Source organism: Saimiri boliviensis, chromosome X (genome assembly GCF_048565385.1).
Source record: "Saimiri boliviensis isolate mSaiBol1 chromosome X, mSaiBol1.pri, whole genome shotgun sequence".
Classification (NCBI taxonomy): Eukaryota; Metazoa; Chordata; class Mammalia; order Primates; family Cebidae; genus Saimiri; species Saimiri boliviensis.
The window spans coordinates 99,674,893-99,690,149 of record NC_133470.1 but is presented as its reverse complement, the minus strand read 5'-3'; the positions used below and the strand labels follow the sequence as shown (position 1 = coordinate 99,690,149).

General features: G+C 46.6%; 1 protein-coding gene across 2 annotated transcripts; it reads left to right on the top strand.

Moving 5' to 3' along the window:
* The first annotated feature begins 798 nt into the window (after nucleotides 1–798).
* Nucleotides 799–12,295, top strand: ZIC3 (Zic family member 3). 2 transcript variants are annotated; one of them, XM_039464060.2, is made up of 3 exons: nucleotides 799–2,408; nucleotides 3,533–3,696; nucleotides 11,792–12,295. In XM_039464060.2, the coding sequence occupies exons 1-3, from the start codon at nucleotides 1,349–1,351 to the stop codon at nucleotides 11,939–11,941; spliced, it is 1,374 nt and encodes a 457-aa protein (XP_039319994.1). In that variant the 5' UTR covers nucleotides 799–1,348; the 3' UTR covers nucleotides 11,942–12,295. The 2 variants fall into 2 exon arrangements, with proteins under 2 accessions (XP_039319994.1, XP_003940780.1); XM_003940731.4 differs by lacking the exon at nucleotides 11,792–12,295 and adding an exon at nucleotides 4,519–6,738.
* The last annotated feature ends 2,962 nt before the right edge of the window (nucleotides 12,296–15,257 follow it).

The following is a 15,257-nucleotide window of genomic DNA, read 5'->3' as shown; positions in this document are numbered from 1 at the left end:
TATGTTTGCTGTGTCCTGCCCGGTGTATCATTCGGGCAGTGGGCAGCGGCGAGTACTGCCGCTGCTCACAAACTAAAGCTTCAACGCTTGGCGCAGAAGGAAGTAAGGGAGATAGCTCTAATTGTAATCGTTTCCTCTCCTTTGGGTCTCGGACAGCTGCCGGCAGCGTGCGGGCACAGACGGCGAACTATCCCGGCCTGGGTCCGGGGTCTCGAGGCCATCACTCGCAGTGGCTTGGGGGTGGATGCAGCTGCTGGGCCGGGAGCGTGGAACTGCTGCGCTCTCCCCAGGATCTGCGCCCTGCAGCTACAAAGGGAACATGGTCTCAAGGTGGTGAGGCAGCGGGGGCCCAAGTGGGACTGGACGTTGAGCGCCGCGTCTCCTCCGTCGGCGCAGCGGTAGAACGGATCCTCGAAGGGCAAAGAGGTTCTTTGACCAAAGCGGGTAAGGAGCGCGCGAGGGGTTGGGGGGAGGCCTGAGAGAGGCCCGGCGGCGTCCGGCCGTTTGCCGCCTGGAGCCTGGCCCCAGTTCCCCGCAGCCGCTCAAGCCCGGTGGAGCCCACTCGCGGACGCCGGGCAGCCGCCGCCTCACCTGCCAAGCACCCGGCGGCTGCCCAATCAGCGGGGGTCGCTCGGCTGCGGCTGCCATGTTCTCCACTCCGCGCTGTCAATCACCCTGGCGGCGGCCAATCAACAATCCGGCCGGGGGTCAGGTGACCGCGGGCCAGCTGGCTCCCCATTGGCGCGCGCCGCGCGGCCTCCCGCTCGGTTTATGTGCGAGGAGTGAGTGATTGACTTTATCAGTCCAAGGACATTACTCTGGAGGCGAAGAGGCTGGGACTCGCGCGGCGAGCGGCGAGTACCGAGCCTGCCTACTGTCCGCTGCCTGCCTGCCGGCCTCTAGCCGGCTCCGCCACTTGGCGCAGCCCAGCCCGGAGGCCGGTACCCAGGGAGCCTCCTGGCCCCGCGGTTCTGTGCACTGGGGAAGAGGAGGGGTGCTGCCTGGGACAGGATTGGCAAACTCCGCCCTCCACTTACTATTTTGCTTATTTTTCTTTGTGCGCGCCTGTTAGTTTGTTAAACCAGATCTAGTCCCAGAGTCTTTTCTCCTCCCTCCTCTTTCCCCCCGACACCCCCTCCCTGCTCTTTCTTCCCCTCCTCCCTCCTATCCCTCTGCAGGAGACTCTCGCAGCGACGGAAAGTTGCAGCCCTCGGTATCGACTTGGGGGTCTCCCGGCAGTGTCCTACCGCCGCCGCCCCTCTCCGACAACGGCACTTCGGAGATCTCCTCCTTCGCCGGTACCCTCTCTCACTTCGGCCGGATCGTCTGTGCCCAGAACGTCCCACCCATGACGATGCTCCTGGACGGAGGCCCGCAGTTCCCCGGGCTGGGAGTGGGCAGCTTCGGTGCGCCGCGCCACCACGAGATGCCCAACCGTGAGCCGGCAGGCATGGGGCTGAATCCCTTCGGGGACTCAACCCACGCCGCCGCCGCCGCCGCCGCAGCCGCTGCCTTCAAGCTGAGCCCTGCTGCAGCGCACGATCTATCTTCCGGCCAGACCTCGGCTTTCACGCCGCAGGGTTCGGGCTACGCCAACGCCCTGGGCCACCATCACCACCACCATCACCATCATCACCACGCCAGCCAGGTGCCCAGCTACGGCGGCGCTGCCTCTGCCGCCTTCAACTCAACGCGCGACTTTCTGTTCCGCCAGCGCAGCTCCGGGCTCACTGAGGCGGCCTCGGGTGGCGGGCAGCACGGGCTCTTCGCCGGCTCGGCGAGCAGCCTGCATGCTCCAGCTGGCATCCCTGAGCCCCCTGGCTACTTGCTTTTTCCCGGGCTGCATGAACAGGGTGCTGGGCATCCGTCGCCCACAGGGCACGTGGACAACAACCAGGTCCACCTGGGGCTGCGTGGGGAGCTGTTTGGCCGTGCTGACCCATACCGCCCAGTGGCCAGCCCGCGCACGGACCCCTACGCGGCCAGCGCGCAGTTTCCTAACTACAGCCCCATGAACATGAACATGGGCGTGAACGTAGCGGCCCACCACGGGCCCGGCGCCTTCTTCCGTTACATGCGGCAGCCCATCAAGCAGGAGCTGTCGTGCAAGTGGATCGACGAGGCTCAGCTGAGCCGGCCCAAGAAAAGCTGCGACCGGACCTTCAGCACCATGCATGAGCTGGTGACACACGTCACCATGGAGCATGTGGGGGGCCCGGAGCAGAACAACCACGTCTGCTACTGGGAGGAGTGCCCCCGGGAGGGCAAGTCCTTCAAGGCGAAGTACAAACTGGTCAACCACATCCGAGTGCATACGGGCGAGAAGCCCTTCCCATGCCCCTTCCCGGGCTGCGGGAAGATCTTTGCCCGCTCTGAGAACCTCAAGATTCACAAGAGGACCCACACAGGTAAAGGGAAAAGCAGGCGGGCGTGGGTTCCACTGACGATACTCCGTCATCCAGCGGACTTGCAGCGAGAGGGAGAGGTGGCGGCCAAGGAAAGGGGCGACGCCCCGCCAAGGCCGTTCGAAAAAGAAGCGCTGCCCATGCCCCTCCACCCCTAGCCCTTCCCGTCCCGTGGCGCCTTTGCTGAGTTCTAACTTCCCAGGCAGACTGCTCTGCGGTCTTAAGAACTAATTGGGACCTTCTCGCGCCCAGGAACAAACTGGCGCCGCCTCTTTTTGTCTCCCTTGCTGGGTTACCGTGAAGGGACTCCGAATGTGTTGAGAGCATATTGCTTACAAGCGACTTAGCTCTCGGCACACATTCGTGGAAGGCAACCATAGAAATGCTAATGAAAACTAACTTTCGGTTACTTCCGCTCTTTTTTACACTTGATTGGCACATCTCCTAATTAAATGACTGATACTTTTGTCAAACTATTTTTATTTGGAGTTCCAGGTTCAATTTAGTCCTCCGGGAGGAAAGCTAAAGTAGAAAAGGCACCACAGTTTCGTGGCTTGTTCAGAACATCTTGTAAAACTGTCTGGAGCCCCCTGGATTTATATAGTTTGTTGGGTTTTTTCCCCCCTCAAACATTAGTACGACTAGCCAGGCTTTTTAATACCGGGCTTAGCCAAACCGCTGCATTTGAAAGAGGCAAATTAAAAGGTACAAAGAAGAGGCTGAACGGGATTGTCCTGTTCGGGGCCCATTGTCCCGCCGAGCTCGGTTACGTCGCCGAGGTGGTGGCAGAACGTGGCCCCGCATTGGGAGCCCTGGGTGTGGTGGGGTGGAACCACAACTTAGGGGAAACTTCGGAGGAGCCAGGGGCTTTCCCTCCTTGCAAGAACAAAGACATGGTCAGGTTCTGGGTCGTCTCTGCCCCACCCCCGCCCCGACCACCACTCCCAAACCCAGCGGGCTCAACCAACGCTCTTCATTTCTCTCCTGGGAAAATAGATGCCACAGCAGCCCCCAGTCGGTGCTCCCTTTCCCGGAAGACGGCAGGGAGCTCAGTCTCCTGCTGCTTGCCTCTGGGAAACTCCGGCGCTGACCGTATTTTACCCCTCCTGCGTTTTTGCCTTTTTCAGGTGAGAAACCTTTCAAATGTGAATTTGAAGGCTGTGACAGACGCTTTGCCAACAGCAGCGACCGTAAGAAGCACATGCATGTGCACACCTCGGACAAGCCCTATATCTGCAAAGTGTGCGACAAGTCCTACACGCACCCGAGCTCCCTCCGCAAACACATGAAGGTAATTACCTCTTTATTAGCGGTCGGCGGTTTGTAAACACTCGGTCCGACGCGGGGCCGCAGAACGGAAGCGCCCGCGCTGCCAACCCTCTATCCTCCACGTTAAATCCGATTTGCTCCAGCAGTGACACCTTGAACCCATTTTGGGGACCGGGCGGGGGTGGGGCGAGAGTGAGCAGAGTTGGGAGGGGGAGGAAGCGGAGGGAACAATCGGTTGTTTACTAGGAAGCTCTAACCGAGCTCGCCTGGGCTTGAGGCTGCTTTGGCAGCCTCTTTCCGACTCAGCTCGTAGTGGGAACGGAGAGAGTAGCCGCGCGCCGAACCCGGGGGGTGTGTGGTTCATTCGCTCTTTGGCTTCTGATAAAACAATAGGGCCGAGGAGTGCAATCTGATTCCCACACATTTGTCTGCGACTTTGCAGCGCTCAGGGCCCCTGTGCCACCTTCTCTGTACCTGCTTTCCCAAGCCGAAACGGGCTTGGTGAAACCTGGGCCCGGAGTGAGTATTTTATAGGACCCCACAGAGTAACTGCTTACCCCACTCCATCTGCGGAGAAAGCATTTTTGAAGTGGCCTGAACAAAACGGAGTGCTTTATTCCTTTTCCGTAATACCAATCTTAGGGCCGAAACTGTTTTTTGGCGAACATCTCCGGGTTTTCTAGACATCGGTAATATGGATTTTTTTTTTTTTTTTTTTAAAGCAGCATTTTTCTTTTAAGTGGGTCACTGGGCGGTCTTACAGTACTCGAATTCTGCTCTTGTTTTTGCTTGCACATTGCCAGTTGGAATTATATTCATTATAATATATACATGTTAATTTTAGGTTCATGAATCTCAAGGGTCAGATTCCTCCCCTGCTGCCAGTTCAGGCTATGAATCTTCCACTCCACCCGCTATAGCTTCTGCAAACAGTAAAGATACCACTAAAACCCCTTCTGCAGTTCAAACTAGCACCAGCCACAACCCTGGACTTCCTCCTAATTTTAACGAATGGTACGTCTGAGGACAAATACAAACCCTGTTAACTATAGAATGGACCAAATGCATTTTTAAAAGAAAACTGAGACCAATCAGATGGAAATGGAGTTTTAAGGCAAGAGGCCATATATAGGGCTACATCTTGTTAATTGCAATTGTCCAGGAAGGTTTTGGGCAAGATCCAAAAGTAGCCATGCCCTTTTCTCAGGATTAGAAAATATGTTTTGGCGTTTGAAGGATTTTTTACAAAATCTTAACACTGCTTTTTCTTCCCCTTCCTCTTGCTCTCTGCACACCCCATTCCTAAACTCCTGCAATTCATTTTAACACTTATCCTGTTTCTTGAGAGGAAGTTATAGAAGGCTTGTTGGTGGTGGTGATGTTAAACTGATGGAAATTCTTTTTCGCCTTAGTGGTGATTGTTTAAACTCTCACAGTCTTAAACCGTGCCAAAGTCCTGTTATGTCTTGAACTTTTCCTCAAAGCATTACACTTGTGAATGTATTTTTGTCTAATGGGGTCGAAACTGTTGTTCAGTATTTTTTCAGGCTGAGGATGTGATGTTACTCTACACAGATTGTGACGTTTAGTATACAGTTGCCTTTTGTAATAACTTTTTTTTGTAAATACATATCCATTGATGCCATATTTATCGTTTGTAATTTAATTATTTCTACAAGTGCCGGGAACTGAACAATATTTATGGATAAATGTTTTCTAACAAATTCTGTACAGCTTTTGATTATAACTGCTTTAGCATTAAAAATTTATTGTTTTGAAAGAAGAACACAATTTACAATTTTTGAACCACTGACTCCTTTCTCTTGTTTTGTAACAGCCTTCTACAAAGAGCAGATGTGAGCAAATTAAATCTTGTTTGTTGGTATTTTTAACTCACTCAGATCCCTTTTTTAATTGTTAAATTATTTTTCTATTACAGTATAAATTCCTTACAGTGTCAGTTTCCATCTGGGAAGACCCTCCTTTCTTTATCTCTATCTCAGATGGTTGTTTAACTTCAAGTTAAAATGTGTTTGTCCTGGATTTTCGGCATGCAAATCAAATATTACTGATCAATTCAGTTAGTGGCCATGACATCTCAATCTTGTACTTCAAAGACTGAGAAGCTGGATTTAATCATCCCTGCCCTACATATATAAACATAAGGTAACCTAATGAATTTTATGTCCCTTAGTTCTTTATTACCTTACATAAAAAATGAAAATTGCGGCAGGATGCATGTCTGTCTGTTCTATCTAGAGATCACCCATATACCTGTATATGTTTGTATCTATGACTTATCTAATCTGCCTATCAAATCTATCTAGTAGCTATCTATATATTTTCAAAAGATAGCTTATGTCTGAAACAGTGGTGATAAGTAAAGCCAGTTGAGCATTGCTTACTTATGGTTAAAGTGCTTCTTAAAAGAACCATAGTCCATTTACAATTTTGGAAGGCAATGGGTGATTTGTTTGCTGTATATAGTTCAATTCGTAATTATCACAGTTATCCATAACATTTATATAGCGGTGTAATAACTGCAGCAGTTCTGAAATGATGCTATGGAAAAAAATTGCAAAATATGTATTTTTAAAGTTCACGATTTGTAGGCAAAAATGTTAAGAGCATTGTTTCCATTAAAATCGATAACAATGAAAAACGGTTGTTTGCTTTGTGATAAAATGTTAACCATCCATTTAATCTGCAGTGAAGCAACTCATTTGGACAAACAGTTCTTTTACAATGGTTATATGGAAAAGAAAGTGATTGCTATTTTGGGGGGCTGGAGTGGGTAGAGGATTGAGACCTTTTTTATTAGGGTGTTGTTTGTTATTGAGAGCCCAATCTGCATGAACAACAGAAAGGTGGAGATAAGGAATTGTAAAGTATTTAGAAATGTATTGAATAGGCTTAAGTACTTTCTTCTCTTTAAGGGGCAATGCTCTAGGTTTTTGGTGGCAGTCAATTTGGTATTATATATAATCATTTTCAATTTTAGAATTTTGTTTATTGTTCTTTTTGAAGAAATAAAGACTTGGCACATCTTATTTATGTTACAACATTTTTGTATTTGGTGCCTGATTTTTTTTTAATGTTCAAATAAATCAACCTAAAATTGAAATGCTTACAGAACTTCTGATGATTAAAAGAAACTTTGATTCTGTGAATGCAGTTGAAGCAGTCTATTTAAGTTATCTACTGTTCTTTGTCAACAGACAATTATTGACAGTTTCTAATTACAAATTGCTTTGGAGGCTTTTTTTGTTGTTGTTGTTAGTGGAGAATAATGGGGTCTTTTGCATTTTCTTCCACCAATATCCAAGCCTGAATGCCATGAACAGAGATTGGGATGACTACACATGTGACAAGCAGGTAACTGGTCAGTCTATCACTCCCAACCCAGACATTCCGATCTTGACCTTGACATTGAGGGTGCTGGACCAGATTCCTATTTCAGGCTTTTTCCTTCACCTCAAACCAGAGAGACCATTTTAAATGCTCAACAAGTTCTCAGAAACTATATATTCATAAGACTGGCTCTAAGTGTGTTTCATTGTGAAGTCTAAATAGTGTATTTTTCTTCTGAACTGTACAATGAACTTCCATAATTTACTACTTTCTCCGTGAATTCCCTCCACCACCGCCAATGTAAGCTAACTTTAAATGGAAGTGGAGCCGTGAGGTTGGGGTACAAGATTCAACCAAAAACTTGCTTCCACTTCAATTAAATGTGTTAAATATCTGTTTAGAGACAAAGAGCAGTTTGATCTTTTCTTAGTTACTTGAAATTATTCCACCATAAAATTTTATAAGAAAAATTTTATGTTGGAATAATTTTATGGACATTGTGAGTTTCCTAAGAGGGGAAGATACCAATTCAATGGAAAACAATTATGATAACCAATATTAAAAGAATATAAAAAGCGTTGCTCCTCTACAGGATTACCTCTAATTTGGGTGTAGAATCATATTTCTCAAAATCATGTCTTCCATAGGCCTTGTCATTTGTGGTAAACAAAACTTACTTTAATATAAAACTCTTCACAGATTCCTCCCCCTCATCAATAATCTGGCTCTGGGAGTGCACATTTACATTCTTGAATATTCAGTAAACAACCTTAGAGAAAAAGTAACCCCCCCCTCAAAAAAAAAAAATCCTAAATACTCAAGCCAGAGGCAGGGGCCAGGCTCTTAATAATCCACTTGTTACTTTCCCTCTTGCACCTTTTAAGATCTTTGTTCAAAGTCCCTTATCTTTTTCAAAATGAGTGATTTAGCATAAGAACATTCCCACTATCAGGTAGGCAAAATGGAGGTGGCTATTTCCGCGCAAGAGGGAAGTCTGGCCCTCATGTAGCTTGGGAAGGTTAAAGATCCGAACAGGGTCCATGCTAAGCAGGTCAGTCGGTCTAAATTACTAAGGTTGGACAAGAGTGAGCAGGGACCTCCGCTCACAAAGCCTCCCAGGAAAGTTGGAGTGTTCAGAACTTCCTCGCCCCTCCCCCTTCTCCCTGCCTGGTTTCTGCCTCTTCGCCTGGCTCTCTCTCCCTCTTCTAAAAAGACCTCCCTAAAACAGAGGAGCAAAGTCGAAGGGCCTCTCAACAAGTAAGTTTGTGGAAGAATCTCTAGCGGCCTGCCCATCACCCGAAGAGTGGGTTTCTCCAGGCACCCAGACTGGTTTCCTCTCAGAGGTTTCTGTCCCTCGAGTCACAAGTCTCCAGTGGATCCTTGGCCAGGGCCGGGGAGAGGGCGGAGAAGCCAGGCGTTTCGGAAGTTGGGGCTCCAGCTCAGCTGTCCTCGGGAGCCCTCATCGGGGCGCCCAGGCTCCCTATCCACAGTCGTTCTTGCAAGTCTCTGTCGAGGCTGGGGAGGGAGGGAAGGGACCTCATTTCCTAGGGTCAATTCTCTTGCGGTCTCTGCCCGCTGACCCTTTGACCTCCACCTACAGGGCCCTCGGCGGCCGTAAGCCCGCGGTCGCCCGGGCTCCGAGGACGCTTCGCGCCCCATCGCCTCTCGGCCTCATTAGGCCGGCGGGGCTGTAAAGCAGGAATCAGCCGCTGCCTAATCCGGACCTGGGGTCAATACGAGCCCAAACAATGGTGAGCTCCGAAGGCCAGTGCGTAGCGCTGGCCGCAAACTTTGTGTTCAATTCAATTTTCTAAAGCGGTGGGGGTGGGGGGCAGGGAGGTACTCGTCCACCCGAAGGCCGCTTGCGGCTCCCCGGGCTCTTCAGAGAACGTCCTCTCTCGGTTGGATCCTCCGGCCTCTTTGCCGCGCCTGCGATAGAGGGGGCGGCGAGGCCCGGGGCCTCCGGCCTGCGCGGGTGCCCAGGGGCTGGCGCAAAAGGGGCCGCCCCCGTGCCGGGAACAGACTTTGAAGTGGGTTTTTAGCGCGCACGTGTGAGAGCCGGGCCAGGGCCGGAGCGAGGACCCGCTGGGAGGAAAGAGGAGGCTCCGGCCGGGGCCCCAACCCCTCCCCCGCTTCCCCGTGGCTCCGGCCTTTTCAAGCCGCGGCCGGGGGCCCGTAGGCCTCCCACACCCACCCCCACTCCCGCGCCGCGCGCAGGCGCACACCTCTCAGCCGTCGAGTCGGATTTTGCTGCGAGGAGGGGAGGGGGTTGAGTTGAAAGCGGCTTTGCAGCGCCGCGGCCTCGTTTCAGCTGGGAGGGAAGAGAGGAGAGGAGAAGGATGTGGGAAGGGGGGCTAGTTTTGGGGCCGCTCTCGAGTCGTGAACATGGCGGCCGGATGCGAACCCCCGTGGAGCGCAGCAAAGCGCAGACTACAGGCTGCCGAACTGTTGTGTACTTTAAACTCCCTTGTTATTCCTCAACTCTGGGCGCCTCGCGGGGGAATGTAGGTCGTGGCGGTTGAGCGCAACATTGTTTAAAAAACGGAAGCGAAGAAGTTCTTCCTGGGCATTCCCCTCTGAAGTTGGCGTGTGCTTTTTGGGTTTGGGGTTCCCTTGGGACCTGTACAAAAAACCCGCCACAGGCCTCCCCACCCACTTGGCCTGACTTAAAATGGCCCTTTCCGCAGTTCTCATGGGTAGGGAATGCCATTTCGAGTTACCAGGCCCTGGTCGGGATTCCACAGAACCTTTCAGTCCCTAAAAATGCCTCAGGAGTGGACAGTATGTTCTCTTCCAGGACAATGGCAAAGCCTATGAACATGTAGGCACCATTTTCCAAGAAAATGCCCCGGCTCTTCAAGACAAGTGTGCCATTGCGAGTTCGACTCCTTCACGTTGCCCAGGCTCCGTTTTCTGTGTATCTCATTTAAACGTGAGCCTATCAAAATTGTCACTGTACCTTTGGTATGTGCCGTAAAAGCTGGTGGTCTTATCTTACTGGGAAAAAAATGCCAAAATTCCGAAAACTTTAATTCAGCTTTTGCTTAACTGCCTTGCTGCTGGCGTTGAAAGAACCCCTGGTAGCTCTGGGATCTCAAGCTCCTGTTTTCTCCGCAGAAAAAATGTTGCGGATTCACCTTCAGATGTGTCTTTTCTGAGAAAAAAAAATGTGAGATTTTAAGAACTGTGGTAATTGACCCTCAGCTCCTCTAGGAAAATAAGCGGCACTAACTCTTCCAGGTTGCGTCTTCGTGGAGACCAACGGCCAAACGAAAAGTCAGCCCTCTTGGGATTGTCCAGCGTCACGCATTTGGGCTCCCGAAGGTGTGGGGCAGTTCTCGTGGGCCACCTTGGGAAGGGCCCCAGGTGGGTGGGCAGGTCATTAACAAAGCTGGCCCAGATCTGGGGGGAAATCTGCAAAACAGTGCCTTTATCTGCGGAGAACAATTGATGGGGTTGTCTTTCCTCCTTTTCAGTGCACAAAGAAGAAGGCTTTGGAACAAGAATTTGGAATATGCATTTAAGTTGTCGTGCTTTGCATTGGAAACCCATGGGCAATTAAAATAAGCATGCCCTGTAGTATTTTCTGTCCTTTTCTTATGTGTGATTCCTGCAAGTCAAAGGAGGCAGGAGCCTCTTCGGTAGTTCGGAAACTTGTTTTGAAATTGCCACCAAGCCGATCTTTTTTTTTTTTTTTTTTTTTTTTTTTTCCTGTGGGTGAAGTTTCCTTCCCCGGTTCAGTCACTCCCCCATTACCCACCCCCTCACTGGAATAGAGTATTGACATCTTTGAGAGATCAAAGGAAGTAAATGGTGCTTGCTGTATACTCTTTTTTTTCCATGCCATAGTGTGAACTCTGAGGTTTGAGCTTTTTTCTAGTTAAATCTCTTGTACCAAAAGTGTGGAAAATAAAAAGTTCATTAACTTTAAAAAGCCTTAGCCAATGGTTAGCAGTTTGTCTCTTTAAGAACTACAGAGCCTAGATTGTCTCTTAAATTGACTTTAAAATCGAGCTAAGATGCATTGGTGGACTGTTTCCCCTGGATACCTGCGGTGTTCTTTGGGTCATTTGATAGGGTAAAACTGGTTGATTTTCATAAGAGTTATGTGAATGGAATTTCTGCAAAACTGGGCAAGTGATAAATTGGTAGAGCTCTTATATTTGTTTGGATGACGACTCCGAAGGGCACTGCTTTTCCACTGAGGTTTGGTTCTATCATAACCATTGAAATTTACAGCTTGGAAAACACTAAGTTTGCTGGAAGCATTTAAAGTGAGGAGTATTCAGAGCACTTGGACTAGTGGTAACTTTTACCACAGGAACATAAATCCTTTGAATATTAGAGAAACTTGTTTCCAAAAATCTGCTCTAACTGAAGAAAATCTCTTTCTTTATCTAACATTTAACAAACCAAACAGTTTTGTATATTTTTAATCTGATGACAGTTCAACCTATTTACAAATCTGATGAATGGAGAGAAATGTAAGCTTCCCATAGTAACTATAACAATAGCTTTCACCAGATGGCAAATTTATAATGTTTGATCTCGAATAGGGTGTGTGTCTTTTGTCATGTTTCATTAAAATGCAACCTGCGTCAAGACCGTTTCAACTTAAGGTGTTAAAAATAAAACATAACATCGTGTTTTATTATAAACGAGCGTTTAAAACAACATATCTATGTAACATTTTGTGACTTTTTTTTCTAAGAGGAAATGTGGCCTGTTTTGACCTATCTGCAGTTCACTTTTTGTTTTTTTGCCAGTGTTGTCCTGCTTGGTATCCGGGACAGTCTCTAATTCCTGACGAAGAACTTGATTCTGACGTTGGTATGCAGCAGCCAGCCCTCCATAACACTACCTATCCTAAATGCAGGGTTAATGCCGAACCTACTGTGCAAGAAATGATTTACTGATGAGGTTTCAAAGAAAACCACATCAATTTGGATGTCTGTTACCTTGAAGTGATCATTTTAAGAGTAGTAGCTTCTTCCCTAGGTATAAAAAGACTATTTTCTTTTTTTGGTGTATTTCATCCTGTGTTGAGCAATCATTTGTGAAATGAAAAAGCAAAAAAGCTCCCCCCCAATTTAGGATTTATAAATGGGAAGATGGAGGTGAAGACTGGCCTAATTCATAACCCAGATGCATTATCTCATGCATTGTGTTGACCTTGTTGAAAATCTTTTTCAAATATCGGCATTCTATATGTAGAACAAAGTGTTTAAAACTAGAAACATGAATTCTTGTTTTGTTAATTTCATGTTTATGTTCAGAAAGCAATACCCAGGATCCCTTCGATTGTTGTTTGACTTAAATAAAACCATTTAAATTATTTTTGTGATTATCGTTTTATTAAAATGACAGTAGCCCATAAATAATTTTGATTAACCTGTTGACTTGGGACAGTTTATATTCAATTCACATTTTTCACTATATACCTGGGCTTTTATTGGGTAATAAATGGGAATGGGGAGGAACCCACTGAACAAACCCCAAACAATGTTTTGAGCTCAGCGTTTTCCCAGAGGGGTTCAAGGCCAGGTGCTGGGAAGGTCAGGGGAAAAATTCAGAGTCAAGGATTGATTGCGGTGATTAGAAGGAATGAAAGGATGCAAGAGTTTGGAGGGGTAAAAAAAGCATTTGAACACCACTATTTGGGTGAGAAAAAGAGGGAAAGATAGACAAAGCTGAAGATAACCTGAAAGGTGAAAAGGGTACCTCTGTGATATCCAGGGTAGGGGAGGGGACATTGCAACATTACATGTATATTATTCGGAAGCCCTGAAGTGGTTTTTGGGGCAGGCAACTTGGTACAACCATTGATTAGAACACTTACGGAATCATGGAATATAGATGTTATTAAAACACAAATTGTCATTAATTAGCTGTAATGTTAGAGAAGATGAAGACATTACAGAAATATTCCTGGAACTCCAGATACTTGATTTCTCATTTTAAATTTAACATCTATAATGTAATGTAATCTGTGAATGGCCATCATTCTGTTTATTTGGTGTGATTATGTGATAATGAAGTATTGCAAAATTGGAGCCTGATAGAGTATATTGCTATTGGTTCTTTAGATCCAGTTTTATTAAAATTTTTGGTAAGTAGACTGATTATAGTGTAATTTTTAAGTAGTAGGAAACATGCTCATCTCCCTGTGATTCCAGTTGTTCATTTACATCAAGAATAATAGAAGGGCCGGGCGTGGTGGCTCAAGCCTGTAATCCCAGCACTTTGGGAGGCCGAGGTGGGTGGATCACAAGGTCAAGAGATCGAGACCATCCTGGTCAACATGGTGAAACCCCGTCTCTACTAAAAATACAAAAAAATTAGCTGGGCATGGTGGTGCGTGCCTGTAATCCCAGCTACTCAGGAGGCTGAGGCAGGAGAATTGCCTGAACCCAGGAGGCAGAGGTTGCGGTGAGCCGAGATCACGCCATTGCACTCCAGCCTGGGTAACAAGAGCGAAACTCTGTCTCAAAAAAAAAAAAAAAAAAAAAAAAAAAAAAAAAAAAAAAGAATAATAGAAGGGGCCAGGTCAAGGAAGTCTATGATTCTTTGACTGTCAGTTTCCTAACACCTGACATTTCTGTAGGCCCCATAAGAATGTTGGTAAAATTTTTGTGTTTTGTTTTTGTTTTTAAGAACAAGAACTGTGTTCTTTCAGCCAGGCAGTGGAGTATAATAATAGGATTGTTGAAAAAGCCCTAGGAAAGGTAAGCTACAGAGTTGTTCATGAGCCAGCTGCACTGTGATAATACCTCCTAGGGTTGCTCAATGGACTAAACAAGAAAATGTCCATAAAGAGCCTGTCACGGAGTAGTCCTTGAACAAATGTTGCCTTCTTTTTCCCTTGCAGGTAGTTATTGTTATGTTGCTTTTGGGTAGTTTCCTGTTTTTACTGTTATAGAAAATATTTTACTGAAAACATACGCTGGTTTGTAATGTGTTGCAAATTTAATATAGTTTTCAGAAAGTAGATGGAGATTTGTGTCATGTAAGAAATACTGCATTTCATAAGTGGAATCACTAGATCAGGCATGTGGATTTATGAACATAGCTATGAATATTTAAACACATAAAATTAAAATGTTATTAAATGCCTGTTGTTCATTATCTTCCAATGAAAATACTTAGATAAAAATAAGTTGTGTACTTAGAATCTGTAAACATGGTGATTTAATGGTTTGCTTTTAATTGAATAAAATTTTTACTTTAGTTAACAGCTTGATTCTTATATTAAAATCAGTGACAATTTTACAATGTGAAAGTTGATATTCACATATAACAAAAAGATTAAATCTGTGTCTTAAATTATTCAGTTTCCCTTTACTAAATTTATGATAGTATTATGTGGTTGTGATTATAGAGTAATGAGACTGATTTTCTTTGGAGCTTGGAAGGTAGCCCTGAACGCAGTTCCCAATGACGAGTCCTGAAACGTTTTGACCTATGTCAGCATCCTTAGAATAAGTTTATGGACTCCATAGGTGATGGATTCACTTAAGATAAAACAACAGCAACAAAACAGACAACAGCCACTAGTCTTACTGCTTTACGGCCATGCTTTTGGTTTTATTATGTTGTAAAGGTTACTCTGAATTTATATTATGTTAATAAACTGAGGTTTGAATGAAAGCATAGAAATGCTCTACTACAGCATTATAGATTTTTGTTTTAAATTATAAGTCTATTTATACAGAAAAACAAAACCACCAACATATAGCTCTTCCTAGTGAGCTGTCTGAGTGGGAAGTGTTTCTTTCCTTCCCACTGATTTTGGGAACTTGGGGCTTTTCAAGAAGCTGTACTGCTGAATAACATGGACTGTTCTACAGAGGCATGGGAGGCTTTTCTTCACTGATTTATCAGCTTTGACTATCTCTTTCTTACTAACTCTCTCATATTTACCCTGCCGCATTAGACATGGGGGTTAGTTAGCCTTGTAAAATTTCTTTTGAAGCTGGGCATGGTGGTTCACTCCTGTAATCTCAGCACTTTGGGATGCCGAGGCGGGTGGGTCACCTGAGGCCAGGAGTTCGAGACCAGCGTGGTCTCTACTAAAAGTGAAAAAATGAGCTGGGTGTGGTGGCATGTGCCCGTAATCCCAGCTACTCAGGAATCTGAGGCAGGAGAATTGCTTGAACCTGGGAGCCGGAGGTTGTAGTGAGCCGAGATCGTGCCATTGCACTCTGGCCTGGGCAACAAGAGTGAAACTACGTC